At 58.6% G+C, this 25,945-nt stretch overlaps 2 protein-coding genes across 4 annotated transcripts in view; one reads left to right on the forward strand and one right to left on the reverse strand.

Moving 5' to 3' along the window:
* LOC307183958 (UPF0449 protein C19orf25 homolog) lies at positions 1 to 10,074 on the forward strand. 3 transcript variants are annotated; one of them, XR_013827641.1, is made up of 5 exons: positions 1 to 408; positions 612 to 743; positions 4,435 to 4,604; positions 7,246 to 7,389; positions 10,029 to 10,074. XR_013827641.1 is itself a non-coding variant. In XM_079917185.1 (4 exons), exons 2-4 carry the CDS (start codon positions 614 to 616, stop codon positions 7,306 to 7,308), a joined length of 363 nt encoding a protein of 120 aa, XP_079773311.1. In that variant the 5' UTR covers positions 1 to 408; positions 612 to 613; the 3' UTR covers positions 7,309 to 8,293. The 3 variants fall into 3 exon arrangements, 2 of the variants coding, with proteins under 2 accessions (XP_079773311.1, XP_079773312.1); XM_079917185.1 differs by lacking the exon at positions 10,029 to 10,074 and having other exon boundaries at positions 7,246 to 8,293; XM_079917186.1 differs by lacking the exons at positions 7,246 to 7,389; positions 10,029 to 10,074 and having other exon boundaries at positions 4,435 to 7,230.
* APC2 (APC regulator of WNT signaling pathway 2) overlaps positions 8,400 to 25,945 on the reverse strand; it is a gene marked incomplete at both ends in the record, with an annotated part of 19,836 nt that continues 2,290 nt past the window's right edge. The window contains 10 exons of the mRNA XM_079918723.1: positions 8,400 to 13,302; positions 17,574 to 17,788; positions 18,354 to 18,470; positions 18,614 to 18,691; positions 19,066 to 19,205; positions 23,157 to 23,252; positions 23,762 to 24,152; positions 24,683 to 24,781; positions 24,983 to 25,060; positions 25,705 to 25,821. Of these exons, the coding sequence (XP_079774849.1) occupies positions 8,400 to 13,302; positions 17,574 to 17,788; positions 18,354 to 18,470; positions 18,614 to 18,691; positions 19,066 to 19,205; positions 23,157 to 23,252; positions 23,762 to 24,152; positions 24,683 to 24,781; positions 24,983 to 25,060; positions 25,705 to 25,821 (6,234 nt within the window). The remainder of the gene's footprint in view (positions 13,303 to 17,573; positions 17,789 to 18,353; positions 18,471 to 18,613; positions 18,692 to 19,065; positions 19,206 to 23,156; positions 23,253 to 23,761; positions 24,153 to 24,682; positions 24,782 to 24,982; positions 25,061 to 25,704; positions 25,822 to 25,945) is intronic.

Below are 25,945 nucleotides of genomic sequence, written 5' to 3' on the forward strand. Positions count from 1 at the left end.
GCTGGCATTCACGGAGCGCTCGCTCTCCGCCCGCCACCTGGCGTGGGCTGCACAGTAACTTTGTTCCCACGACAGCCACGTTGGGGGCCGTGTCCCCCTTTTGCAGAAAACCGGGCTTCGGATGCCTTGTTAGGCAACGAGAAGAGCCGGGATTGGACCCTACGCCCACCCCTTGGGCTTCCAGGCCCGGCTCGTCCTTATTAGCTCTGGTCCAGTCAACTTCGCCGCTCAGATGGTACCCGGAACCTAGCGGGCCCGGCCCCTTTAAGAGGGGCGCGGCTTCGCGGCAGGCGGGAGCCGGAGGAGGCCGGAAGTGCGCGTCACGGGCCTGTAGGGGGGGGTCCGCGCGCCAACCGGAAGCGGAGGTGGCCACTGGGACGCGGCTGCGGGCTGAAGGCTTTACGCCAGGTGAGGAGGCGTTCGCACTGGGGGCTTCAGCGGGAAGCTGGGGCCTGGGTGGAGACGGAGGCCGAACCCCCTGGCCCTGTGCTGTTCGGCCCTGGGAGGAGCGGGGCAGGACGGGCTTCCCCGGGAGCGGGGTTCCGGAGCGTGTGTAGGTTTTGCTGGGCGGCAGGAACGGCCCGGTCCATGCTCCCTTCTCCCACCTGCAGAGATGGGCTCCAAGGCCAAGAAGCGCGTGGTGCTGCCCACCCGCCCGGCGCCCCCCACGGTGGAGCAGATCCTGGAAGACGTGCGGGGGGCACCCGCCGAGGACCTAGTCTTCACCGCCGTGGCCCGGGAAGGTAGGGGGAGCCCAGGTCGGGCGGGGGAGAGGCGGCCCAGAGACCCCAGCAGGAAGGGGAGGAGGAAGCGCCTGGCTGCCTTTAAGACATACTGGCAGAGTTAAGTAGTCCGGACGGAGACTGTCTGGCCCTGCAGTGCCAAAAATACGTAGGTCTGGCCTTTTGCAGAAAACGTGTGCCCGCCCCTTGTTCAGAAGTTTGGAAGCACATGAGTGTCATACAGTTGTAGGGTGAATTTTGTGTTCCACTCAGTGAGGTTCGTTTATTCATTCAACAAACCTTCATTGAGAACCTGTTGTGGGTCAGGTTCTGGTCTAAGCACTGAGGTGGATAGGTGATGAAAAAAGATGGAAGTGCCTGGGACTTCCCTGGCGGTCGAATGGTGAAGACTCGGCGCTTCCACTGCAGGCGCCACGGGTTCGCTACCGGGTCGGGGAACTCAGATCTCTCCTGCTGCGCGGCGTGGCCAAGGGCGGGGGGTGAAAACCTGCGTGCCCTCGGGCCGTTCTAGTGGGTAGAAACGTTCAATATGTAAGGCTTGTGGGACGATAGAAAGTGAGAAACGCTCTGGGGCTTTGTTTTTTGTTGTTGTTGTTTGATTGTTTTTGGTGTCTTTTTTTAAAGTTGAAGTATAGTTGATTTACAGTGTTTTGTTAACTCCTGATGTACAGCAAAGTGACTCAGTTATACGTACATATACATTCTTCATATTCTTTCCCATTATGGTTTATCACGGGATATTGAATATGGTTCCCTGTGCTCCTGAGTGGGACCTTGTTGTTTATACAGTTTGTATATAATAGTTTACACCTGCTAATCCCCAACTCCCAATTCGTCCCTTCCTCGCCCCCCCTCCCCTTTGGCAAGCACAGTTCTGCTCTCTATGTCTGTGAGTCTGTTTCTGTTTCGTAGATAAGCTCATTTGGGTTGTTTTTTTTCTTTTCTTTTTCTTTTGGCCGCGCTGTTCGGCATGTGGGATCTTAGTTCCCCGACCAGGGATCGAACCCATGCCCCCTGCAGTGGAAGTGTGGAGTCTTAACCACGGGGCCACCAGGGAAGTCCAATTTGGGTCATTTTTTTTTTTTTGCGGTACGCGGGCCTCTCACTGCTGTGGCCTCTCCTGTTACGGAGCACAGGCTCTGGATGCACAGGCTCAGCGGCCATGGCTCACGGGCCCAGCCGCTCCGCGGCATGTGGGATCCTCCCGGACCAGGGCACGAACCCGTGTCCCCTGCATCGGCAGGCGGACTCTCAACCACTGCGCCACCAGGGAAGTCCCTTATTTTATTTTTTTATTTTTAAAATTTTTAAAATACTTATTAACAAATATTTATTGAGTATATGTGGTGTACTGCTATAAAGTGAATGGTGTTTTGTTTTTTTAAAATTTATTTTATTTTTGGCTGCACTGGGTCTCCGTTGCTGCATGCGGGCCTCTCTCTAGTTGCAGCAAGTGGGGACCACTCCTCGCACACACACACACACACACACACCCCATATCTTTATCCATTTATCTGTTGATGGACATTTAGGTTGTTTCCATGTCTGGCTATTGTAAATAGTGCTGCTCTGAACATTGGGGTGCATGTGTCTTTTTGAATTAGAGTTTTGTCTGGCTATATGCCCAGGAGTGGGATTGCTGGATCTTATGGTAGCTCTATTTTTAGTTTTTTGAGGAGCCTCCATAGTGTTTTCCAAAGTGGCTACACCAACTTACATTCCCACCAACAGTGTAGGAGGATTCCCTCTTCTCCACACCCTCTCCAGCATTTATTGTTTGTAGACTTTTTTTTTTTTTTTTGGCTGCGTTGGGTCTTCATTGCTCTGCACGGGCTTTCTCTAGTTGTGGCGGGCGGGGGCTACTCTTCGTTGCAGTGCGTGGGCTTCTCATTGCGATGGCACGGGCTCTAGGCACACGGGCTTCAGTAGTTGTGCCTTGCAGGCTCAGTACTTGTGGCACACAGGCTTAGTTGCTCCACAGCATGTGGGATCTTCCCGGACCAGGGCTCGAACCCGTGTCCCCTGCATTGGCAGGCGGATTCTTAACGACTGCGCCACCAGGGAAGCCCCGTTTGTAGACTTTTTAATGATGGCCATTCTGACTGGTGTGAGTTGATACCTCATTGTAGTTTTGATTTGCAGTTCTTTAATAATTAGCGATGTTGAGCATCTTTTCATGTGCCTGTTGGCCATCTGTATGTCTTCTTTGAAGACATGTCTGTTTAGATCTTCTGCCCATTTTTCGATTGGGCTGTTTTGTTATTTTGATTGAGTTGTATGAGCTGTTTGTATATTTTGGAGAGTAAGCCCTTGTCAGTCGCATCATTCGCAAATATTTTCTCCCATTCCATAGGTTGACTTTTCGCTTTGATGGTTTCCTTTGCTGTACAAAAGCTTGTGAGTTTGATGAAGTCCCATCTGTTTATTATTTTATTTCCATTATTCATTTATTTATATATTTTGTCTGCGTTCGGTCTTTGTTGTGCCACGTGGGATCTTCATTGAGGCACGTGGGCTTCTCTCTAGTGTGGCGCACGGGCTCCAGGGTGCGTGGGCTCTGTAGTTTGCGGCACACGGGCTCTAGTTGAGGCGCGCAAGCTCAGTAGTTTGCGGCATGTGGGATCTTAGTTCCCCCACCAGGGGTCAAACCCTCATTCCCCGCGTTGGAAGGCAGATTCTTTACCACTGGACCACCAGGGAAGTCCCAGTTTTGCTTTTATTTCTGTTGCCTTGGGAGACTGACCTAAGGAAATATTGGTACCATTTATGTCAGAATGTTTTGCCTGTGCTTTTTTCTCGAAGTTGTATGGTGTCATATCTTATATTTAAGTCTTTGAGCCTTGTTGAGTTTATTTTTGTGTATAGTGTGAGGGAATGTTCTAACTTCACTGATTTACACGCAGCTGTGGGACAGTGGTTTTTTTTCTTAATAGTAAAAAAAAAAATTCCGTTCTTTGTTCCATGTAGCCACATTTCAAGGGCTCAGGAGCCCCTGGTGGCTCAGCTGGAGGGCGTTTCCATCATTTGGAACGTCGTGTTGGATGGCGCAGCCCGAGGAACAGGAGCTGTATTTATCCCTGGCCCGCGGCTGGGTCTTCAGAGGCCACTTGAGCCCCAACTTAAGGATCCTGGGCCCAGTTACCCCATGAGCAGTGCCGGGGCCACTCGAGGGCGAGGGGCTTCCCCTGCCGGCCTGTGTTCACATCTAGGACCATACCTGGCCTCCGTGTGCACTGTCTGGCCTTTCCCACCTTGTTACTAAAGCAGATAAAGTGATTTTTAGTTAAATGCCAGCGTTTCTGGGCCTGTTTGTAGACAAGGAAACCAGGCAGAGTGGAGAGGACCTTGACGTATCTCCAGGTGGCCCTGAAACCTGTGCTTTTCCTGCCCTGGTCCCCCCACCCCCCCGCCACGCCCTTTAGGAAGCGTGGTCGTTGGGAAATGTGCGTCCATGCCCTCCTGGCCTCCTCTCACCTCCCTGATTGCTGAGAGCACAGGTGAGGCTGGCCGGCTCATGGTCAGGGTCAAGGCCCTTTCCAGGAGCTGGAGCCCACCCCCAGGCGGGGCCAAGGGACAGTGGAGTCTGGCCTTTACTGTGACCTGTGCCCTTCGGTCCACTGCTTTCTTTGGGGGGTAAACTGAGTCCCCTGTGTGGCCAGCGGGCAGTGATGCTGCCGTGTCCTGTCCCCAGACCCCCCAGCCCCCTCGGGGAGGGCCGAGGACACTGAGACCCAGCGGGAGCAGCTCTACCAGCAGAGCCGGGTCTACGTGGCCACGAACCAGCGGCTGTGGCGCGCGGGCGCCCAGCTGAAGCAGCAGCGTGAGGAGCTGTGGCGGGCACGCGAGGAGCTGGAGCAGGAGGTCAGCCACGTGGGCCAGGTGGCTCTGCCGGGCACCGCGGCCGCCACCTTCCTGGGCTGACCCGGCGCCTCGGGGCCTCCGCTCGACACCTGGCCTGGCGCACCTCACCTGACACCTGGCCCCTGGGTCCCGGAACCAGGGTCCAGGCTCTCTGATCCGCGGCCTAGGCACGCCTGGCACCCAGAGACCCCGGGGGACACAGCCCGCCCAGCGGGTGGGGCTGCCTCAGCCAGGCACAGGGTGGGGTCCGGGTTGTGCGCATGCCCCTTGCCCTGAGGAGCCCCGACTGGACTTCCTGCGGGGCCCAGCCCCCGAGGGCCCTCCGTCCATCCTCCCTTCCTTCCTCTGGCGACCCTGCTTCACTGCTCCCCACATCAGACTGAACTGGTGGGACCCACCCCTCTGGTTCTGCCGTCTCCGTGTTAACTGGGGGGCCCCAGGGGTCCCAGAAGAGGGTGGGGAGTTCAGTGTCCTCCCTGACACGTAGTGGCTATGGTTATGTGAGGAGCTGTGGCCCCCCAGGGCCCAGATCTGAGATGGGGCCTCGCGGTGGGTGCCACCCCTCAGGGCCCCCGGCACCCCGACCCAGGGCCTGGGGTTCTGTCACATGGGGGCGCCATGAGAGGGCGTGGTGGTCAGTCCACTGCCCCGGGCTATCACCCAGCTGCCCTCCTGTCCGTACACCTTCGTCTGTGGACAGGTGGGTGGTGGGGCAGGAGAGGATCTTGAAAAGGGCATCACCCTAAAAAACCCATCCCATGAAGACCAGAGAAGCAGTAGGCTGGCGGGAGGTGGCCCCGGGGCCAGGCCCGTCGTGGATGAGCCCAAGTCCCTCTGATGAAATCCCTGTGTGTAGCTGCCTGAACAGTGCCTCCATAGACCACTCCTTTGCAGGGTCCCCAGAAGCTCGGGGCAGTGCTGGGACCCAGCACGCAGGGCCCTGACAAGGGAGACCCTGCGCATCCCAGGCAGAAAGAGTGTCTGCTTCACCCTCAGAGACCCCAAAACTGGAGACTTGACTTTGGAGGCCCAGGAGACAAGCCCAGTGCGGGCTTGTCTCTAGTGGCAGCAGTGGACGCCAGGCTGCCTCCTCCAGGGTGCGCTGGCTAACAGCGGGCCCCTGGGGTGAGCTGCTTCCCCTCTCCCTGCCTGGCCTGGCCTCCGGGTGGGGCCGCCTGTCTTTGGGGCACTGTCCACCCTCCAGATCCCCCCTGGCATCAGGCAGAGACACTCCACTGACTCCTGCCGGGTGCCTCCCCCTGCGCCTGTTCTGAGTGCTCTCCCTGCACCCCCGGGTCACGCTGGGGCTCAGCCCTCGGGCGTCCCCTCGCGTCCTCGCGGTTGTGGGGAGCGAGGCTCTGCAGGTGGCATGTGGACCCCCACCCTGGCTTGTCCCCCCTGGAGACGGGCGCAGGCATTGTGGAGCGCAACTCAACAGCTGTTTATTAAAGGTGCATGTGAGACGCCTGGTTCCACGGCCTCCTTCCGCCAGACGATGGCTTTACAGTTGGGGGGACAGGATGGGACGGGGCTGTACGTATTTACACGTGTCCGGTGGCACTGCAGACCCAGGAGGGAGATGCAGGGTGGAGGGGGAGCCTAGACAGCTGGGCTCGGGCGGCAGCCGGCAGGGTGGCAGGGGTCAGGTGATGCACCGAATCCAGCACCCCGCTCGTGGTGTCCATCTGCTCCTGGGCCCAGGTCCGGGAGTGGGTGTCCTGTGTCCCCTCAGCGGGTGGCCGGGCGGCATCCTGAGGGCTTCAGACTTTGGTCCTCCAGCTCCTGCCGCAGACGACTGTCCAGCAACCGCCAGTGCCTTCCTCCAGGAAGCGCATCTTCTCAGGGCCCTGGGCCCCCATTGGCCTGCTGGGCTGGGTGATGAGGCATGGCTGGCCCCGCTGCAGGGGTTGGAAAAGGCAGAGGTGGCCCTGACAGGATGGCCCCGGCCTGGGGAGAGAACGCCTGGGCCAGACAGAGGGCAGCGGGGGCGGCCGGGGAGGGTCCTCTGCCCCCAGTCACGGTGGCTGCGCTGCTCGCCGAGAGGTAGCTCTGGGAGTTCGCCCCACGGCCCACGTGGGGAGACAGGCACACAGCGGCCAGAGCGCCACCCGGGTCTCCCAGTGCGGGGGGCTCCCACCCCGGCCCTCACGGCTGGGCGAGCTGGGGTGGGTCCCCCTTTTCCAGGGGAGGCTGGCCCATGGTGGTGGTGGGCAGCATCCTTCAGCCCCCATATCTGAGAAGGCGCTCGGAAGACCCCCCAGTCCCGCCCTTCTGGCTACTGACGGGGACTGGGGGCGGCCGGTATCTGAGATGCGTCTGATAGTGATCCGCCTGGGGGCCCGGTCCCTGGCACCCTGCTCAGCCCCCGGCCTCCTTCGCTGCTGCCGGCTGGCCCTCCACAGGAGGGGCACGTGGTGCAGCCCTTCTCGCGTGCTGCATTCAGGCCCTCAGGCAGAGTCCTGGCACCTGTCCTGCAGGACGGTGTGTCGGTGTGTCGGGTGTGAGGAAGAGGTTGCAGTCTGTGTGTCTCAGCAGCGGCATGGTGTCCGAGGGAGGGGAGGGACAGTCGGTGGTGCCCGGGGTGGAGATGGGGCCCCTCCAGCACCTCCTCTTGACTCAGCCCTGCTCCCCCTCCTCCCAGAGAAGGGACAGATGCCGGCACAGGGTCCCCGGCCCCAGGAGCAGCTCTGCAGGGCGACTGTGACTTTAGATCCACGGGACGACCGAGAGCAGCCCCGCCCAGAGCTGGGTTCTGCAGGGAGGCAGTGGGCGGCTCTTCGTGCAGGTATGCCGGGGCTCCCCCTCTGCCTCCTCTGGGACCAGCTCCCTCCAGCACCTGTGGGCTCCAGGGCCCCCGCTCCGAGTCCCACAGCTGTGCTGGACCTCAGGGAGGAGGCCGTGCCCGCACGGAGCCCACAGATCCAGGGCTTCCCGCGTCGCAAAGGAGGTTGAGATCGAAAAGGGAAAGGCCGGGGGCCGGGCGCCGGGCGCCGGGCGGGCGCCTCCCGGGACGTCCTCAGAGTGCAGTCCAGGCCCGGCGGCGGGGCGGTCAGCCGGGCCCCGGCCTCCCCTTGGTGCCCCGCCCGCCTCGGCCAGAGCCCTCGCTGCACGCCTGCCTCTCCATGTTCCTTACGAGGATTGCGGGGGTGCTGTGTCCAGACCACCCCCGGCCAGTCCCGGGGTGCTCCAGGCTCCCTACACTCGCCGTCTCGGGTGGGGCTGCCTTTCTGTGGGGCTCAACCACGCCCCTCCCCCGTGCCCCCCGCTGAGGCTGAACAGGCAGGCCAACCGGCTAAGCCCTGGTGAACAAATTACTCAGCCTTGCCCGTAATTACAGGCTTCCTGCTCTGCCATGGTTGCCTGCCAATGCCCCCAGCTGGCAGGCTCCCGTCCCCCACGTCGGCGGGCGGGCACTGTCACCTCCCTGCGGCTCCCCGGAGGGGAGGGGAGGGGGTGTGGTGCTGATGCTGGGCCCGGTGGAGTCAGGAGCCCAGGAGGGCACTGCCGAGGACAGCCCCAGCCAGGAGGGTGGTCTCCGCGTGGGGGCCAGGCTGGGACGGCGCCCTCGTAGGCACCCCCTGGCGGGGACGCAAGGTCCACCCTGCAGCTCACTTTCCTTGCAGAGCCCCCTGGGCATGGAAGCAAGCGCCTACGCAGTGAGGGTGGGGCCCGTACCGGCAGGGCAGAGGCTCAGAGGGCGGGGCCCGGGTGGGCAGGCGGGTGCTGGGACCACCCTCGGGGCAGCCAGACGGCCCTGGGCCGGGAGAGGACGTTCTGGAAGGCCAGCCCCGGCCACTATCCCAGGAGGCCGGTAGGGGCGGGGGCGGGGGCTTTCTCCACGGCAGAGTCAGTGGTGGCTACCACCATGGGGCTGGGCACGTAGTTGAAGGGGGGGACGCGGGCGGAGCGGCTGGGGGAACCGTGTCGGCTGGCGGGGACGAAGGGGCCGGGGGCGGGCGCCTTGGCGGGGCCCGGCCCGTCCACGTCGCTGCCGAGGAGGAGGGAGGGGGCGCTGCCGGTCGTGGCCTGTGGGGTCACCCAGCTCTCCAGGCTCGGGGACGTGCTCGAGTTGGTCTTGGTAGCTGCGAAGTCCTCAGTCTGGACCACGGCGTCGCTGGTCTTGCGCTGCGGAGGGCCTGTGGGGCCGTCCTCCGGTGAGGAGCCCAGCAGGGGCAGGGCGCGGGGGGGCAGCGTGCTCCGCAGGATGTGCGGAACGTCCTCGTCCCGGATGCGACGCCACGTGGTGCCCGGCGCGGCCTCCCCGGTGCTGCTGCGGGGTGCGTTGTCTGCCACAGGCACGGGGGCGTCGGGCCCGCGGGCCACACTGATGTGAGGCAGGGAGGCGTAGCGCTTGACCGTATCGGGCCGGGCGGCTGGCGTGCGGACGGGCAGGCGAGACGGGCTCTCAGAGCTGGTGCGCCGGGGCGGCCGCTCGCCCAGGCCGGGCCGGGCCGTGGGGGGCCGCTGGGGGGCGGGAGCCTGCCGGGGGGCCGCCCGCAGCTCATCACAGCGCGAGGAGCATAGGAAGACGGCAGGTAGCGCGGGCCGGCCGCGGCGGGGCAGGCCTGCCTGGGCAGCCGGGGTGGCGGCCTCAGTGGCGGACAGTTCGGTGCGTCGGCGGCGCAGCAGGCCCGGCGACTCCTTGATGAAGGTCAGCTGCCTCCGGAAACCGGAGCGGTCGGAGGCCTCGCTGCCGCTGGAGCGGGCGGAGGCCATGCTGCCGCTGGAGCGGGCAGAGGCCACACGCACGAGCCCTGGGCGGCCCCCTCGGGCCCTTGGACCTGGTTCCGGGGCTGCCTTGGCCAGGGGTGGCGGCCCCCGCCGGGTGGGTCTCTGCATGAAGGGGATCCGCACGGGCGACTTCTGTGTCTTGTGCTGCTTGGCCAGCAGGGCCCGGGCGGGAGTCTTGGTTGCGGGGGAGGCCCCGGGGCCGGGCAGGGTTCCTGCGGCCTGGGTGGCCGGGGGTGACCTCCTCGGCAGAGGCTGTGAGGCCGGGGAGGTCTGGGAGGAGCTCGACGAGGGGGTCTTGGCGAGGCGGGCAGGTGGCGTGGCACTCCTCTGAGGGGGGCTCAGCGCCGCCAGCTCCGAGATCTTGCCGGGTCGGTGCAGGCTTCGAGACCGTTGCTGCCCGGGGCCAGGGATTTTGGCGGGGGCTGCTGGCTGCACTGGACTTGGGACTCCCGTCTTTCTCGGCACATTGCGGGGCCCAGGGGCACCTTTGGGCTGGGCCCGGGTGGCTGGGCTGGGCATGTAGATCACTGTCCGTCCCCGGAGCACGGCTGGCACCCCGGACGCGGCCTTCTGAGTGCCACGTGGCTTCTCCAGGCCGCTGCTGCGCTGGGCCAGAGCCCTGTCCCGTTTCTCTGGCCGCATGGCACTGCCCGCCTGACCCTCTGCCCTTGGCCTTCGACCCTTCCTGTGCAGGGGAAGCTGCAGGGTGGAGCCCACCGACCGCCCTGAGGCAAAGGACAGAACGGAGTCGGACTCAGAGGAGGCCTCGTGGGTGGCTGCCGCCGCTGCCTGGTGTAGCCACGTGACGATGGAGTTGGCCCCCTCCTGGATGGCGCGCCACTCGACGCTGTCCAGGTCTGAGGCGTGGTCCGAGCCCGCTGCCTCCTCACTGTGCTCCCGGGGCCCCTCTGCTGGCCTCTTCTCCTGCTGCACCGCTCTGGACTGGCGGCACCCTGGGCCAGACACCTGGGGCCGGCGCCTGGGCACGGCTGAGCCAGTGCAGCGCCGGAGCAGCTCTGCCTCGGCCCGCGGGCGGGGGGCGCTGTCCCGCCTGCCCCCGGGGCCTGGGTCCTTGGTGACCCCTGGCTCGCGGGCTCGGGGCCGGCTGGCTGCACGCTCAAAGGGCTCAGGCTCGCTCAGGGAGCTGGCGGAGGAGCTCAGGGAGTAGCATGGTGGCGTCTCATCAGCGATGAGGCTGGGCTGAGCCCGGGCTGGCGGCGCAACCTTGGGCGCGGCAGCCTTGGGCGGCGCGACCTTGGGCACGGCCTGCACCTCCTTCCTGCCACCAGCCGGGTACTCCCTCTTCACCGCGCGGGGGATCGCAGATGCCCGCCGCGGGGGTGCCACCGCCGCTGCCGCGGACGGCTCTTCGTCTGAGTCGTTGCCATAGAAGCAGTACACGGCCTCCTCGGTGGGCGTCGTGAGGCACAGAGACTGCAGGGCCCCGTCCCCACGCGCCTGTCCCGGGCGGGAGCTGTCCCTGTCTCTGCAGGCGCTAGGGGGCCGGCAGAGGGGCAGCTCCAGCCCTGCGCGGCTCCTGCCAGCCCCCCGGGGCTGCTCTGTGCTCCGGCCCGTGCCCCCCGCCCTGTGCCGGTGCCCGGCGGGCTGCCTGGTGGGGGCGGCATGGCCCGCAGCCTTCTGCCCCTGCGCAGGCCCGCCATCCCCGGGGGGTCCCTGCAGTGTCTCCTCGCTGAGGGAGGTGGTGCTGGAGAAGGTGACCGGCGTGCCCTCGGCCGAGTCGGTGCAGGACTCATCCTCCCGTGCCGGGGCGGGCACCAGCATGTAGACGGGCACGGGCAGGGTGCGGTGGCCAGGCACCAGCGCCGAGGCCACCTTGCGGAGCCGGGCGGGCACGGTCCCACCCAGGCACTCGCGCAGCAGTTCCAGGTCCCGGTCGGTGGATGTTGGCCCTTCGAGGCGGCCGCTGGCCTCGTCCCGCCGGCGGTGCCCGGGGCCCACGCCTCCCGCACTGCTGCGCTCAGGGCAGGCCGGGGGCAGCAGCCGTAGCTCCACGTCCTTCTGCACATAGAGCTCATGCAGGGCCAGCGCACTCAGGCTGGAAGCACACGAGAAGTTCTCGTCGGGCTTCTCCACGGTGAAGCGCACGCTGCCCGCGTCCAGCTCAGACGGTAGCCGGCAGCGCTCCCGGCAGTCGGCGATGTCCAGGAAGCGCTTCACGTAGCTCTCCCACTGCAGGCTGAACTGGGTGACCTCACGCTCGCCCGGCGGCGCGGGGGCCGGCGGGGGCGTCTTGCTACGGCTCGGTGGCATGGTCTGCCCGGGGCTGTCGGGCAGCTCGCTGGGGCTGACTGTACCGCTGCCCAGCCCGCTGCACGGATCGCTGGCGACGGAGCTGGCAATGGATGGGCTCTCGAAGCTGCCCAGCGAGCTGACCGAGCTGCAGCGGCTCAGCACCAGTGGCGTCTCCTGTACGCAGTTCTCAGACGAGCTGGACGGCGTGGCGTCCTCCACCCCTAGGCCCCGGCCCCGCTGAGGCACCGGGATGGCCATGGGCAGGGAGGCGGAGCCCGGCCCCTGCCAGGCCCCGTCCAGCCCGGCCTCGCTGGGGCCAGCCTCCTCCAGCCCCTCCAGGGACGAGTCGCTGTCATCCAGGTCCCCGGCCTCACTAGGCCCTGGGCGGCCAGCTGAGGACAGTGAGGACAGGGAGCTGCAGCGGGATAGGCAGAGGGGCGCCTTCTCCACCGCCAGCTTCTCGGGCACCTTGCTTAGGTCCTCTGCGGGCAGCCAGGCCTGTTTCCGGGCCCTGGGGGCCAGGGACCCCGCGCCCGCTCTGGTGGTGCCCTCAAGCAGCGGCACATGCTGGTAGGTGGGCGACAGCTTGATGGTGCACACGCGGGCATCTGTGGCCGCGGTGTCCCGGGCCTTGGGCTCAACCTGGCCGCTGGGCAGGTTGAGGTCAAGCCGGCTGGGCCGCGCCTGGCCGCACAGGGGTCCCTCGCAATGCTCGGCCAGCGCGGCCAGCGAGCAGGGCTGCGAGTGCTCGCGGGGACAGTGCCCGTCGCTGGTGCTGCCGCTGTTAAGACTGTCGTTTGAGAGGCTGGCGTGGGCCGCCTTGAGCCGCAGCAGCGGGTGAGCCCGGCTGCCGGCCTCTCGCCGCCCTGCCTCGGGCCCCCGGCAAGGGGAGCAGGAGTGCGCACGGCCCTCCCGTGGGGCCTCCTGCCCGGGATCCCCAGAGCTGAGGCTGAAGCTGTCGTCAGACGAGGTGTGCAGGGCCGAGATGTCCTCCACCAGCCGGTCGATGCGCGCCACTGCCAGTGCCAGCTTGGCCTTGGCCCTGGCTGCCACAGCTGCCTCCCCGCCGGCCTCCTTCTCGGACTCCAGGCCGCCCCGGCGGGCGGGCGGGGTGCGGGCCAGCGCCTGGCCCTGCAGGAAGGGGCTGCCCAGGAAGAGGGGCAGCACGGCAGGGCTGGCGGGCTCGGCGGTGGCGGCAGCTGCGGTGGCCAGAGAGGGTGCGTCGTCATCATCAAAGCAGCCCGAATCGGAAGCATAGTCCTGGGCCAGGCCATCCAGGTGGCGCAGGGGCGGCAGCGGCTTCTTGGAGGCGGCCTCGGCCTCGGGCAGGCCTTGCTTCTCCAGGTGGTCAAGTGCCTGCGCCAGGTGCCGCGTGTCCAGCGCAGCCTCCAGCGCCCGCTGCTTGCGCACGTACAGGCTGGGCGCACAGGCGCTGGGGGAGACGGCAGTGGCTGCCGCCTGGTACTTGGCGGGCCGGTGGGCCAGCAGGTTGCGCAGGGCGGCGGCGCTGCCCATGGCGATCATCTTGTGCTTGGAGTGCACCAGGTTGCGCAGCATGCCCACAGCACCCAGGTCCCACAGCAGCTCCTGGTCACCGGCGCTGCGGGCCGACAGGTTCCAGAGCGTGCCACATGCGTTGCTCACGATGGTCAGGCTGTGCGACGTCAGGTGCTGCAGCAGCGTCTGCAGGCAGTTGTGGTCCCGCAGCACCTGCCTGCGGGAGCCGGAGGGGTGAGGAGGGGCGGGAGGTGTGCGTCAGACCCCTGCCAGCCCGGACCCCAGCCCACCGGACACCCGCCCGCCGGCAGGACCATGGCCACGTGGGGCAAGTCAAAACGGAAGGTGCCCAGGTAACATTGCATTTCAAAGGAAGGGATACATTTTTAGTAAAAGCATATCCCAAACATTGAGTGTGCTGTACTTGTGTGAAAGGTCTCATTTATTAATCTCAACAAACTATTTATGAAACAATACTAATGTGTTAACATTACTTATTATTTACCTATTCTTTTTTTTTTTTTTTTCCCGCTACGCGGCCCTCTCATTGCTGTGGCCTCTCCCGTTGCGGAGCATAGGCTCTGGGCACGCAAGCTCAGCAGCCATGGCTCACGGCCAGACCGGGGCACGAACCCATGTCCCCTGCATCGGCAGGCGGACTCTCAACCAGTGCGACACCTGGGAAGCCCCTATTACTTATTATTTAAAATGAAATTTCATTAAAACCATCTCATTTTATTTCTTTAATTTTTATTTTACATTGGAGTACAGCTGATTTACAGTGTTGTGTTACTTTCAGGTGTACAGCTAAGTGATTCAGTTATACATGTACGTATATCCGTTCTTTTTCAGATTCTTTTCCCATTTAGGTTATTACAGACTATTGATTGGAGTTCCCTGTGCTACACAGTAGGTCCTGTTGATTTCCTATTTTATGTATAGTAGTATATAGTATTACTCATTTTAGGGCATCTAAATCTCGTGATATTTGAGATATACTAAAGACAGATATCTTTTTGCTTTTAAAAATACTAAGTATTGTTTCTTAGTTATTGGCATTACTAGTAAATAAATGTTTTATTTTACTTGGTAAGATCTTTAGCACAAGTATCTCCCATGCAACATTCGGGAATATACTAAAGATAGTGCTTTTAAAAGAAAACAAAAATCTAAGTATTGTTTGTTAATTATTAGCATAATTATTAAATTGTTTTATTTTAATTTATAAAGTCTTTAGCACAAGCATATCCCATGCAGTATTTAGGAGATGCTTTTCAAAGTTACATGTGTTTTCATACATCTGAAGCATTATTTATTAGTAGTATTAACAAATAATTTTATTTTATTAAAGAACACATTTTTACTATTATTTAGAAAATAATGCTTTTTTGTTTGTTTTTGCAGAACGCGGGCCTCTCACTGTTGTGGCCTCTCCTGTTGCGGATCACAGGCTCCGGACACACAGGTTCAGCGGCCATGGCTCACGGGCCCAGCCTCTCAGCGGTATGTGGGATCTTCCCGGACCGGGGCTAGAACTCGTGTCCCTAGCATCGGCAGGCAGACGCTCAACCACTGCGCCACCAAGGAAGCCCCTATTACTTATTATTTAAAATGAAATTTCATTAAAACCATCTCATTTTATTTAATTTTTATTTTACATTGGAGTACAGCTGATTTACAGTGTTGTGTTACTTTCAGGTGTACAGCTAAGTGATTCAGTTATACATGTACATATATCCGTTCTTTTTCAGATTCTTTTCCCATTTAGGTTATTACAGACTATTGATTGGAGTTCCCTGTGCTACACAGTAGGTCCTGTTGATTACCTATTTTATGTATAGTAGTGTATAGTATAACTCATTTTAGGGCATCTAAATCTTGTGATATTTGGGGTATACTAAAGACACATTTCTGTTTGCTTTTAAAAATACTAAGTATTGTTTCTTAATTATTGGCATTACTAGTAAATAAATGTTTTATTTTACTTGGTAAGATCTTTAGCACAAGTATCTCCCATGAAACATTCGGGAATATACTAAAGGTAGTGTTTTTAAAAGATAACAAAGGGCTTCCCTGGTGGCGCAGTGATTGAGAGTCCGCCTGCCGATGCAGGGGACACGGGTTCGTGCCCCGGTCCGGGAAGATCCCACATGCTGCGGAGCGGCTGGGCCCGTGAGCCATGGCCACTGAGCCTGCGCGTCCGGAGCCTGTGCTCCACAACAGGAGAGGCCACAACAGTGAGAGGCCTGCGTACCGCAAAAAAAAATAATAATAAAAAAATAAAAAAAAAAAGATAACAAAAATCTAAGTATTGTTTGTTAACTATTAGCATAATTAGTAAATTAATGTTTTAATTTAATTGATAAAGTCTTTAGCACAAGCACATCCCATGCAGTGTTTAGGATATGCTTTTTAAAAGTTATGTGTTTTCATAAATCTGAAGCGTTATTTATTAGTAGTATTAACAAATTATTCATTTTAATAAAGAACACATTTTTACTATTATTTAGAAAGTAATGTGTTTTGTTTTGTTTTGTTTTGTTTTTTGTGGTACGCGGGCCTCTCACTGTTGTGGCCTCTTCCATTGCGGAGCACAGGCTCCAGACACACAGGTTCAGTGGCCATGGATCACGCGCTCAGCCGCTCAGCGGCATGTGGGATCTTCCCGGACCGGGACACGAACCTGTGTCCCCTGCATCGGCAGGCGGACTCTCAACCACTGCGCCAGCAGGGAAGCTCCTATTACTTACTATTTAAAATGAAATTTCATTAAAACCATCTCATTTTATTTCTTTACTTTTTATTTTACATTGGAGTACAGCTGATTTACAGTGTTGTGTTACTTTCAGGTGTACAGCTAAGTGATTCACTTATACATGTACATATATCTGTTCTTTTTCAGATTCTTTTCCCATTTAGGTTATTACAGACTATTGATTGGAGTTCCCTGTGCTACACAGTAGGTCCTGTTGTGCTACACAGTAGGTCCTGTAGTGTAGAGTATAACTCATTTTCGGGCACCTAAATCTTGTGATACTTGGGATATACTAAAGACACATTTCTGTTTGCTTTTAAAAATACTAAGTATTGTTTCTTAATTATTGGCATTACTAGTAAATAAATGTTTTATTTTACTTGTTAAGATCTTTAGCACAAGTATCTCCCATGCAACATTCGGGAATATACTAAAGATAGTGTTTTTAAAAGAAAACATAAATCTAAGTATTGTTTGTTAATTATTAGTATAATTAGTAAATTGTTTTATTTTAATTTATAAAGTCTTTAGCACAAGCATATCCCATGCAGTATTTAGGAGATGCTTTTTAAACGTTATGTTTTCCTACATGTGAAGCATTATTTATTAGTAGTATTTACAAATAATTTTATTTATTTTAATAAAGAACACATTTTTACCATTATTTAGAAAATAATGCTTCTGTTTTTTTTTTTTTTGCAGTTCGCCAGCCTCTCACTGTTGTGGCCTCTCCCGTTGCAGCGCACAGACTCCGAACACACAGGCTCAGCGGCCACGGCTCACGGGCCCAACCGCTCCGTGGCATGTGGGATCTTCCCGGAATGGGGGACGAACCCGTGTCCCCCTGCATTGGCAGGCAGACTCTCAATCACTGCGCCACCAGGGAAGCCCTGCATTTTTATTTTTAATAATTTAATTTAAAATTCAGTATATCCCATGCAATATTTGCAATATTCTTATACTTTATAATAGCTATGTATTTTCATACATTAGAATTATTACTAATTATTAATGTTACCTAGTAGGTAATAGTTACGCTAATGAAGAATAAGCATTGTTTTATTTATTAATGTTGTTTAGTGAATATTTTAATAAAGAACAAGTATTTATGATTATTATTTAGAAAATTATGTATATGCTTACTATGTTAATTTACAATTTAGTACAAGTATATCCCGTGCAGTGTTTGGGATGTATTTATGCTAAAGATAGTACTTTTAAAGTAAACTGAAATCTAAATATTGTTTGTTAGTTATTAGCATTGTTAATAAATAATGTTTTATCTTAATTGGTAAAATCTTTAGCGCAAGTATATCCCATGCATTATTTGGGATATAGTTATAATTTTTAATGGTTACGTATTTTCATACATTAGAAGCATTACTTAACGTTACCTAGTAAGAAGTTAATATGTATGTTAATGAAGAATAATCTTTGTTTACTACTTAGCGCATAGTAGTTTGAAAAAGAAAAAGCATTATTAATATGACTTAGAATGCTACGTATATTTTTACTAAGTTAATTTAAAATGTGGTACGAGTATATCCCAGGCAGTATTGGGGATGTATTTATACTAAAAACAGTCAGCGACCGGGGATGCATCGTGCCGACCCATTCGCAGGTGGACGAGGTGAGGCTCCCCGTGGTTCAGCGCCGAGGGGGAGCCGCCAGCCCCAAGCCAGCTGCTCCTGGGCTCCACCTGCCCAGCACCCTCCCCCGTGCCCCCTGCTGACCTGTAGTCCTCACGGGTGGCGATGAGGCTGGACACGTTGCGCAGGATGCCGCCTCCGCTCTCGATGATGGCCAGCGAGTTGCTCTGGCACTTGTAGGTCAGTGTGCTGACCAGGAAGCCCAGGGCGCCATCCACCTGGCAGATGGCGGCCTTGTTCTCCGTGCTGTGCGCTGAGAGGTTCCACAGGGCACTGAGCACGCTCTTCAGGGTGGACTCCTGGACACAGGGCAGGAGCAGGAGGGGGGTCAGCGGCGGGTCCCCAGCCCCACCCACCCCCGGGCCCTCTCCCTCGAGGCGCCGACACAAGGCACCCAAATGCCTCTTCGAGTAGAAGTCAAAAGTAACACAACCAGGGGCTTCCCTGGTGGCGCAGTGGTTGAGAGTCCGCCTGCCGATGCAGGGGACGCGGGTTCGTGCCCCGGTCCGGGAAGATCCCGCGGGTTCGTGCCCCGGTCCGGGAAGATCCCACATGCCGTGGAGCGGCTGGGCCCGTGAGCCATGGCCGCTGAGCCTGCGCGTCTGGAGCCTGTGCTCCGCAACGGGAGAGGCCACAACAGTGAGAGGCCCGCGCACCGCAAAAAAAAAAAAAAGTAACACAACCGGCCACAGCAAGATCTTTTGGGTTGGAAGCCCCCGGTCTGGACCCGCTGCCAGGTGGCGGGTTGTCCGTCTGGCTTGACTTCCCCCCAAGGTGGCGAACTCACCACCTGCTGCCAGTGCCTCCCAGCCATGTGGCTGGCACCCCGCAAACGTGGCCCCCGCCACCCCGCCCGGGGCCCACCTTGGAGGCTCGCAGGACGCACTGCATCAGGGCCGTCATGCTGCCCACCTCCCTCAGCACCTTCTTGCTGTTGATGTCCGCCCTCCAGGACAGGTTGCGCAGGATGCTGGACACCACCTGGGCGAGTGCAGGACAGGCTGTCTGGGCCCGGGCCCGGCTTCCAGGGTGGCTCACAGGGCCCACCCGCAAGCCCCACGGCGGCAGGTGGCAGAGCCCAGGGTTGCCCCCCACCCCCGGCAGCACCACAGCCCCCCGGGTACCTGGTGCAGCTCCTCACTCTCGGACGCCAGCTGGGCCACGATGGCCTCCATGCAGCCCCGGCGGGCGCACAGTGCGGCCTGTGGGGTGACACGGGAGTCATGCCATGGCGGGGGGTGGGGCGGGGGCACCTGCCGCGTTGACTGAGCACCTACTATGTGCTGGAGCTCGAACCCCACCCCCCACCCCATCTTCACCACCACAGCGGAGGGAGAGCACTCGCCCTGTTGCTCTGATGAGAAGACAGGCTCCGGCAGGCGCAGACACCCTGCCCAGGCCCAGAGGCCCCCGCTCCACAGGGGCGGCAGCAAAGGGGCCAAGAGGATGGTGGCCTGGACCCCAGGCCTCAGTCTCCCCGCCTGTCCCCGCCTCTCAGTGCTGCTTCGAGGCGGGGAGGAGGCCAGCAGGTCTTGGCCTGGGGGATGCTGGCCTACCCGCCGGCCCACCCAGGCACCTTGTTGGCGACGTCCCCGAAGGTTAGGTTGGTGAGGGTCATGCCGGCGTATCGGCGCAGGGCCAGGTTGAGAGGGTCCCGGGTCATCTTGTGCATCTCATAGTCAACCTGCAGTAACTCCGCCACGGCCTGCAGCCCACCTGTGTGGACACGGCAGGGCTGGGGGCAGGGGGGCGCCCCTCACCACCCCGCCTGCCCACCTCCCAGCCTCTGCCCGCGCAGCTCACTCTACCTATACGCCCTCCCCTCCCTCCGATCTGCTCTCCTCAAGCCCACCTTTGAAGCCCAACTCTGAGAACACCTCCTCCAGGCAGCCTGGCTGGCCCAGCCCCCTGTGTGCCCTGCACCTTCACACCCGCCTCTTTTCTGCCCTCAGCCCCCAGTCACACTTCGTCCGGCTGCCGGGCCTTTGCACATGCTGTTCCCTCTGCCCGGGATGCTCTTCCCCACTGTTCGCCCAGTTTCCTGGGTCCCCTTCTGCTCAAGAGTGACTTCCTCAGGGAAGCCCCCAACTCCCCAGATAAGTTCCCAAAGCATTAGCCAGCAAGCCGCTGAGGGCAGGGCTGGTGGCTGCCCCGCTGCATCCCCAGGACGGACCAGACGGCGTGTGCTCAGGAGCCACTGCTGATGGCTCACACACGCGACTTTTTTTTCCTTTTTTTTCTTTTAGTTTTTTGGCCATGCCACAGAGCATGTGGGATCTTAGTTCCCCGACCCGGGATCAGACCCGCAGCCCCTGCAGTGGAAGCATGGAGTCTTAACCACTGGACCGCCAGGGAGGTTCCTGCACACACAGTTCTTTACTCACTAGGACAACTGGGTTCTCACTTTACAAAGAGTAAATGGTCGGGACTTCCCTGGTGGTCCAGCGGTTAAGACTCCATGCTTCCAAAGCAAGGGGTGCCCGGGGTTCGATTCCTGGTCAGGGAACTAGATCCCACATGCTGCAACTAAAAGCCTGCATGTCCCAACTAAAAGATTCTGCATGGGGACTTACCTGGTGGCGCAGTGGTTAAGAATCCACCTGCCAATGCACGGGACACGGGTTCGAGCCCTGGTCCAGGAAGATCCCACATGCCGCGGAGGAACTAAGCCTGTACGCCACAACTATTGAGCCTGCGCTCTAAAGCCCGCAAGCCACAACCACTGAGCCCATGTGCCACAACTACTGAAGCCCGTGCGCCTAGAGCCCGTGCTCCGCAACAAGAGAAGCCACCGCAATGAGAAGAAGCCCGTGCACCACAACGAAGAGCAGCCCCTGATTGCCGCACTAGAGAAAGCCCACGCGCAGCAACAAAGACCCCAACGCAGCCAAAAAAATTTTTTTAGTTAAAAAAAAAGATTCTGCATGCTGCAACTAAGACCTGGTGCAGCCAAATAAATAATTTTTTTTAAAGAGTAAATGGTCAGCGGGAGCAGAAGGGAAAGAACCTGCAGGAACCCAAACACACACAGCCCTTCCCCCTTGTTCGGCAACAGGATCGTCCTCAGGACCCGGGACCAATGAGGCAGCTTTGCTGAAGAGCACGCCAGTGGGGACCACCCTGGGGAAGGGGCTTAGCAACACAAACCTACAAACTTCCAAAGCGAACCTGTACGTGTGTGTGCACAGCAGCACGAGTCACAACAGCCAGAAGGTGGAAACAGCCTGAGTGTCCATCACCAGACGATGGAGAAACACACCGTGTCCCTCCACACACGGGGACGTCCCTCAGCCACGAAAAGGGGTGAAGCCCTGACCCTCGCTACCACATGGACGGACCCGGAGAACACGATGCTCAGTGAGAGAAGCCAGACACACAGTGTGTGATTCCATTGATGGGAAACGTCCAGAACAGGCAGAACCACAGACACACAGCATGGGTTCGTGGTTGCCAGGGGCTGGGGAGGGGGATGGGGGGCTGAGTGGTTAATGGGGACAGGGTTTCAGTTTGGGAAGATAAGATTAAAAATGGTTAAGACAGTAAATTTTATGTTACATATAATTTACCACAGTTTAAAAAAATGTTTAGGGAATTCCCTGGCGGTCCAGTGGTTAGGACTCGGTGCTTTCACTGCTGAGGGCCCAGGTTCAATCCCATATTGGGGAACTAAGATCCCATAAGCTCTGCAGCGTGGCCCAAAAAAATTAAAATTTAAAAAATGTTTAAATACGTAATTATAAGTCGGAGTGGGGAGCTTCCAAAGCCTTTTTGCTTCTTAATCTGGAAACGCCACTCCCGGGAACCCACACAAAGGAAAAAAATAACAATAGGGAAAAAGAGGTTGAACTGAACTGTGCGTGGGGCACGTTCACTGGATGAGCCACTCAGCTCATCACGCATCCCTTGCCTGACTGACAGACACCAGTGACATGCCAGCATTTCCATCTCGGGACCCCTGTACACGCTGAACATTTTTTTGAGGACCCCAAAGAGTTCACTTGGGTCACAGCTCAATATTTATGATACTGCCACCAACAACAAAACAAACATCCCAATCGAAAAATGGGCAGAAGATCTAAATAGACATTTCTCCAAGGAAGACATACAGATGGCCAAGAGGCACGTGCAAAGATGCTCGACGTCACTAATTCTTAGAGAAAGGCAAATCAAAATTACCATGAGCTATCACCTCACACCCGTCAGAATGGCCATCGTTAAAACGTCTACAAATAACAAATGCTGGAGAGGGTGTGGAGAAAAGGGAACCCTCCTACACTGTTGGTGGGGATGTAAGTTGGTGCAGCCATTATGGAGAACAGTATGTAGGTTCCTTAAACAACTAAAAATAGAGTTACTATATGATCCAGCAATCCCACTCCTGAGCATATACCCGGACAAAACTAGAATTTGAAAAGATACATGCGCCCCTGTGTTCATAGCAGCACCATTTACAATAGCCAAGACATGGAAGCAACCTAAATGTCCATTGACTGATGAGTGGATAAAGAAAATGTGGTATATATAGATACAATGGAATATTACTTGGCCTTAAAAAAAAGAATGAAATAATGCCATTTGCAGCAACATGGATGAGCCCAGAGATTATCATACTAAGTAAAGTATGTCAGACAAATACCATATGATATCACTTTTATGTGGCATCTAAAATATGACACAAATGAACTTATCTACAAAACAGAAACAGACTCATGGGCACAGAGAAGAGACTTATGGTTGCCAGGGGGGAGGGGGTTGGGGGGAGGGATGGAGTGGGAGGCTGGGGTTAGCAGATGTAAACTATTATATATAGGATAGATACACAACAAGGTCCTACTGTAGAGCACAGGGAACCATATTCAATATCCTGTGATAAACCATAATGGAAAAGAATATAAAAAAAGAATGTCTACGTAACTGCATCCCTTTACACCTGAAACTAACACAATATTGTAAATCAACTATACTTCAATAAACAAAAAATATTTACCACACTAGAAATGAAAACGGAGAAATCTTTTAACCCCAGAACGCACAGCCCAGCGGTCCTCAGAGTAGGAGTGCCTGGAAAAACCCCTCTGAACACACATGCGCACGAGAGTGAAAAAGGCAGATCGCATCTTCATGGAATTATCAACATAGCACTGTGTGTGCAGGCCTCTCGGAAGGAGCTTGGTAACCTCCAGCCGTCCCTGGACCGGCTGGCGGAGGAAGGACTCCAGACCTGTGCCCTCTTGTAAAATGTCCGCCACTCCAGATGCCCCTCCCGGAAAGGCTGCGCCTGGGCGCTCCCCCCCACACCCACATTGGGTTTCGAGCGCCCGAGTCTATGTGGCCGGACCACGTGAGACCTTACAGAACCTTTGGTTTGACCATCTGCTGGGTGAGAAGTAGTGCCTCGTTTGGCCCTTGATGTTTCCTTTCCCCATGTTTTGATTACTTTTATGCGGAAAAAATGCTGCAGTACTCCCAAACCTAAAACTTCACAGGGTCGCTCCGCCTCGACCACCCAGTAGCTCCGATTCACCTTTTCTCCTGCCTTCCCGGCCTCTCCCGTTCTCTGAGCCCCAGGACCACTAGTGCCGAGAATCTGCCCTGCACTGGGTGAGGCCCGGAGGCCGTCCAGATCGGGGGTAGCTCCAGCTCGCAGGGGCGGCGAGGGGCACTCACCCAGCTCGTTCATGGCACGGCGGTATTCCTCGTCGAAGGACAGCTTCATCACGGCGCAGGTGGCCTGGCAGATCTGTGGCTCGATGGGGACCGGGGCTGTGGGCAAGGGGACCGGGTCAGAGCCCTTCCACTGCAGGAAACGTCGCCTGGTGGGTCCCCGCCCCTCCCTGCAGTCTCCACCCTGCAGACCTGCCAAGACCTGGAGCTGTACAAAGTGCTGCCCGCCGGGCGCGCGGGGTCACCCCCAGAGCATCGGCCCCTCTGAAGTGAACAAGGAGGGGCCTGCCTCACCCAGCCTGGTGCTTAGCATCTGATACTAACTTTGCAGGCGGCCCCAACAGCTAGGAATCTCAAACTCTGCCCCCGCCTTTCGAGGGTTAACTACAATCTATCCATTCAATCAACGACCGTTTCTTGAGCGTCCACCTTGTGGCTATCCCTTTGCCAGTCTGTCTTCACAGGTTCCCAGGAGGCCTCAGCCGGCGCGTGGCACAGAGCAGGTGCCCGGCAAAAGCCAGAGGCCGCTGTTACTGCCAGCGGTGCTGCCCTGGCACCCGGGGAGCCCAGGCTGCCGCCCAGCGCACAGAAGCTGCTCACTCACTCACCGCCGCCGGCGCCGCTGCCCTCGGGCCCACCGTCCCGGGCCTGCAGCCAGTCCCAGCAGGTCTCACAGTAGGCACGGATCTGCTCGAGCACGTGCAGGACGCGCATTTCCTTGCGCGCCAGACCCTGGTCCGGCTGGGAGAAGACGATGTTGTGCAGCGCTGCGTTGGCGCGCATGCGCGCATCCTTGGCTCCCGGCGCCCCTGGGGTCCCGTTGCGACCCCCAGCCCCGGCCTCGGTGCCGTGCAGGATCTGCAGCAGCAGCGGCAGGCAGCCCGAGCGGCGCATGGCCACGCAGCTCTCAGGTGAGCTGGACATGGCGAGCAGCGTCCGTGCCGTGTCCTCCTGGTCACGCGTCGCCAGCATGGACAGCAGCCAGAAGACCACCTCCACCTGCGAGGGGCAGGAGATGTCAGGGTGGGGAGCCCCGCCTGGTTCACCTGGCCCCAGACGGGCCCACCTGCACTCCCCCTAAACGGATGAGAGTCCTATGACTTCAGCCCAGGAGAATCTCTTGCTCACCCCACTACCCTCACCCTGCATCCTCCCGGGGAGCAACACACACACACACACGCACACACCACTGCAGAGATGCCCCCAGCCCATGAGAGCCAAATGTCCACCCCATCAGCTTCACCAGTACTCCTAGGGGTGACCCCCTACATCTAAGTCCAGAGTGCCCCTCAAATATACAGAACAGGTATCCACACCCACGCCAGGCTCCGCACCACAACCCAACCTCCCGACTCACTCCAACTCAGGATGACCCTCCCACACCTGGGGATGCTTTAGGGAGGCCTGGAGAGGGAGGGGCCTTCGAATGCAGCAGGGATGCAGGACCCACTTCACTGTGTATCCCAACCCAGCCGGCCGCCACTGCCCCCACCCCGCCTCTCAGCATCCCCCCCCCGGACTCCCCTCACCTTGCTGTTGCCCGGCTGAGGGGCACCATCCTCAGGGTGCGTGGGGACCTCGGCCTCTGGGTCCTCATCCATCGGCATCGACTTCACTGCCAGCAAGGCCTGTGGGGAGAACGCCAGGCCTGCGGGTTCCGCCCAGGGGCACCACACAAAGCGCCCAGGCTGCTGATGCCTGCCCTACCCCCACGACGATGTGGCGGGGGCCGCAGACGGATTCCTGAACCCTGGGCAGGGCCTGGGGGTCTCCCTGCTGCCTGGGGCTGTCACCACGCACTAGGGCTCTGACTTCGCCCCTCCTGGTACCTGGGGCTCGGTCTGTTGCACCCGGTCCTGTGCCGACAGCAATTCCTTGTCTATCTGCTCCAGGCGGGAAGCACGGATCTGCGTGGGGGAAAGGGCACACTGAGGAAATCCCACCTGGCTCCGACTCCGCCCACACTCCCAATATGGCCCCTTCCCCAGTCCAAATCCTGCCCCATGCTGACTCCACCCAGTCCCTGGTTTGGCCCCATCCATTGCCAAAACCCCACCCTGGGCTCTGACCCCGCCTCCTCCTTGATATGGCCCACCCACTCTCAACACCCCCACCCCCACCCCCAGTTATCTGACTCCACTTCCTGATCCCACCCAAGGTCCAACCCTCAAGCCCAGGCTCTGGCCCCGCCCACAACTTAAACCCCAGGCCATCCCTCCGGACCCACCTATTTTCTGACTTGGTCCCGCCATTTGACTGTCAACGCCCAAGTCTTGGTCAGACTCGGTTCCTCGCACTGGTCGCCCCGTCCCTATCGTTCTGGGACTCTGTCCTCTAGGCCGGGGTCTGCGCTAAGCCCCCTATGGCTCCGCTCTTAACTCTGGCTCCGCTTCCTGCGTCAGGCCCCACCCGCAGGAGTCTCTGTCCTCTGATTCGCCCGCAGGCATATAACCCCGCCCATTAACAATATCTGCGCTCCTCCCACAACAATATCTGCGCTCTGATCCTCCCGCTGGTGTATGGCTCCGCCCAGGCTCCGCCCCAGCCGCACCTGCGCCCGCTGCACCATCTCGTCCGAGGTGCCGAAGCGCTCCTCCATCAGCGAGCGGATGTGCTGGGCTTCGAACTCCAGCTGCTGCCGGATCAGATCCATCTGCATCGAGAACTGCTGGGAGGGGCGGGTGGGCCTCGGTGAGCTGAGGCGGGGCGATACCCGGGCGAGGGCTGGGCCTCCGCTCCACTCCGCCCCCCGCCATGGGCGGGGCGGGGCGGGGCACTGCAAAATCCCGGGC

Source organism: Stenella coeruleoalba, assembly GCF_951394435.1.
Source record: "Stenella coeruleoalba genome assembly, chromosome: 3".
NCBI classification, from domain to species: Eukaryota; Metazoa; Chordata; class Mammalia; order Artiodactyla; family Delphinidae; genus Stenella; species Stenella coeruleoalba.

Bases quoted from the DNA above. Each gene is read 5' to 3' on its own strand.
- LOC307183958 (XM_079917185.1), top strand. From the start codon at position 614: ATGGGCTCCAAGGCCAAGAAGCGCGTGGTGCTGCCCACCCGCCCGGCG. The intron at 744-4,434 runs GTAGGGGGAGCC...TCCTGTCCCCAG, and splicing joins CACCGCCGTGGCCCGGGAAG to ACCCCCCAGCCCCCTCGGGG. The intron at 4,605-7,245 runs GTCAGCCACGTG...CCCTCCTCCCAG, and splicing joins GCGAGGAGCTGGAGCAGGAG to AGAAGGGACAGATGCCGGCA.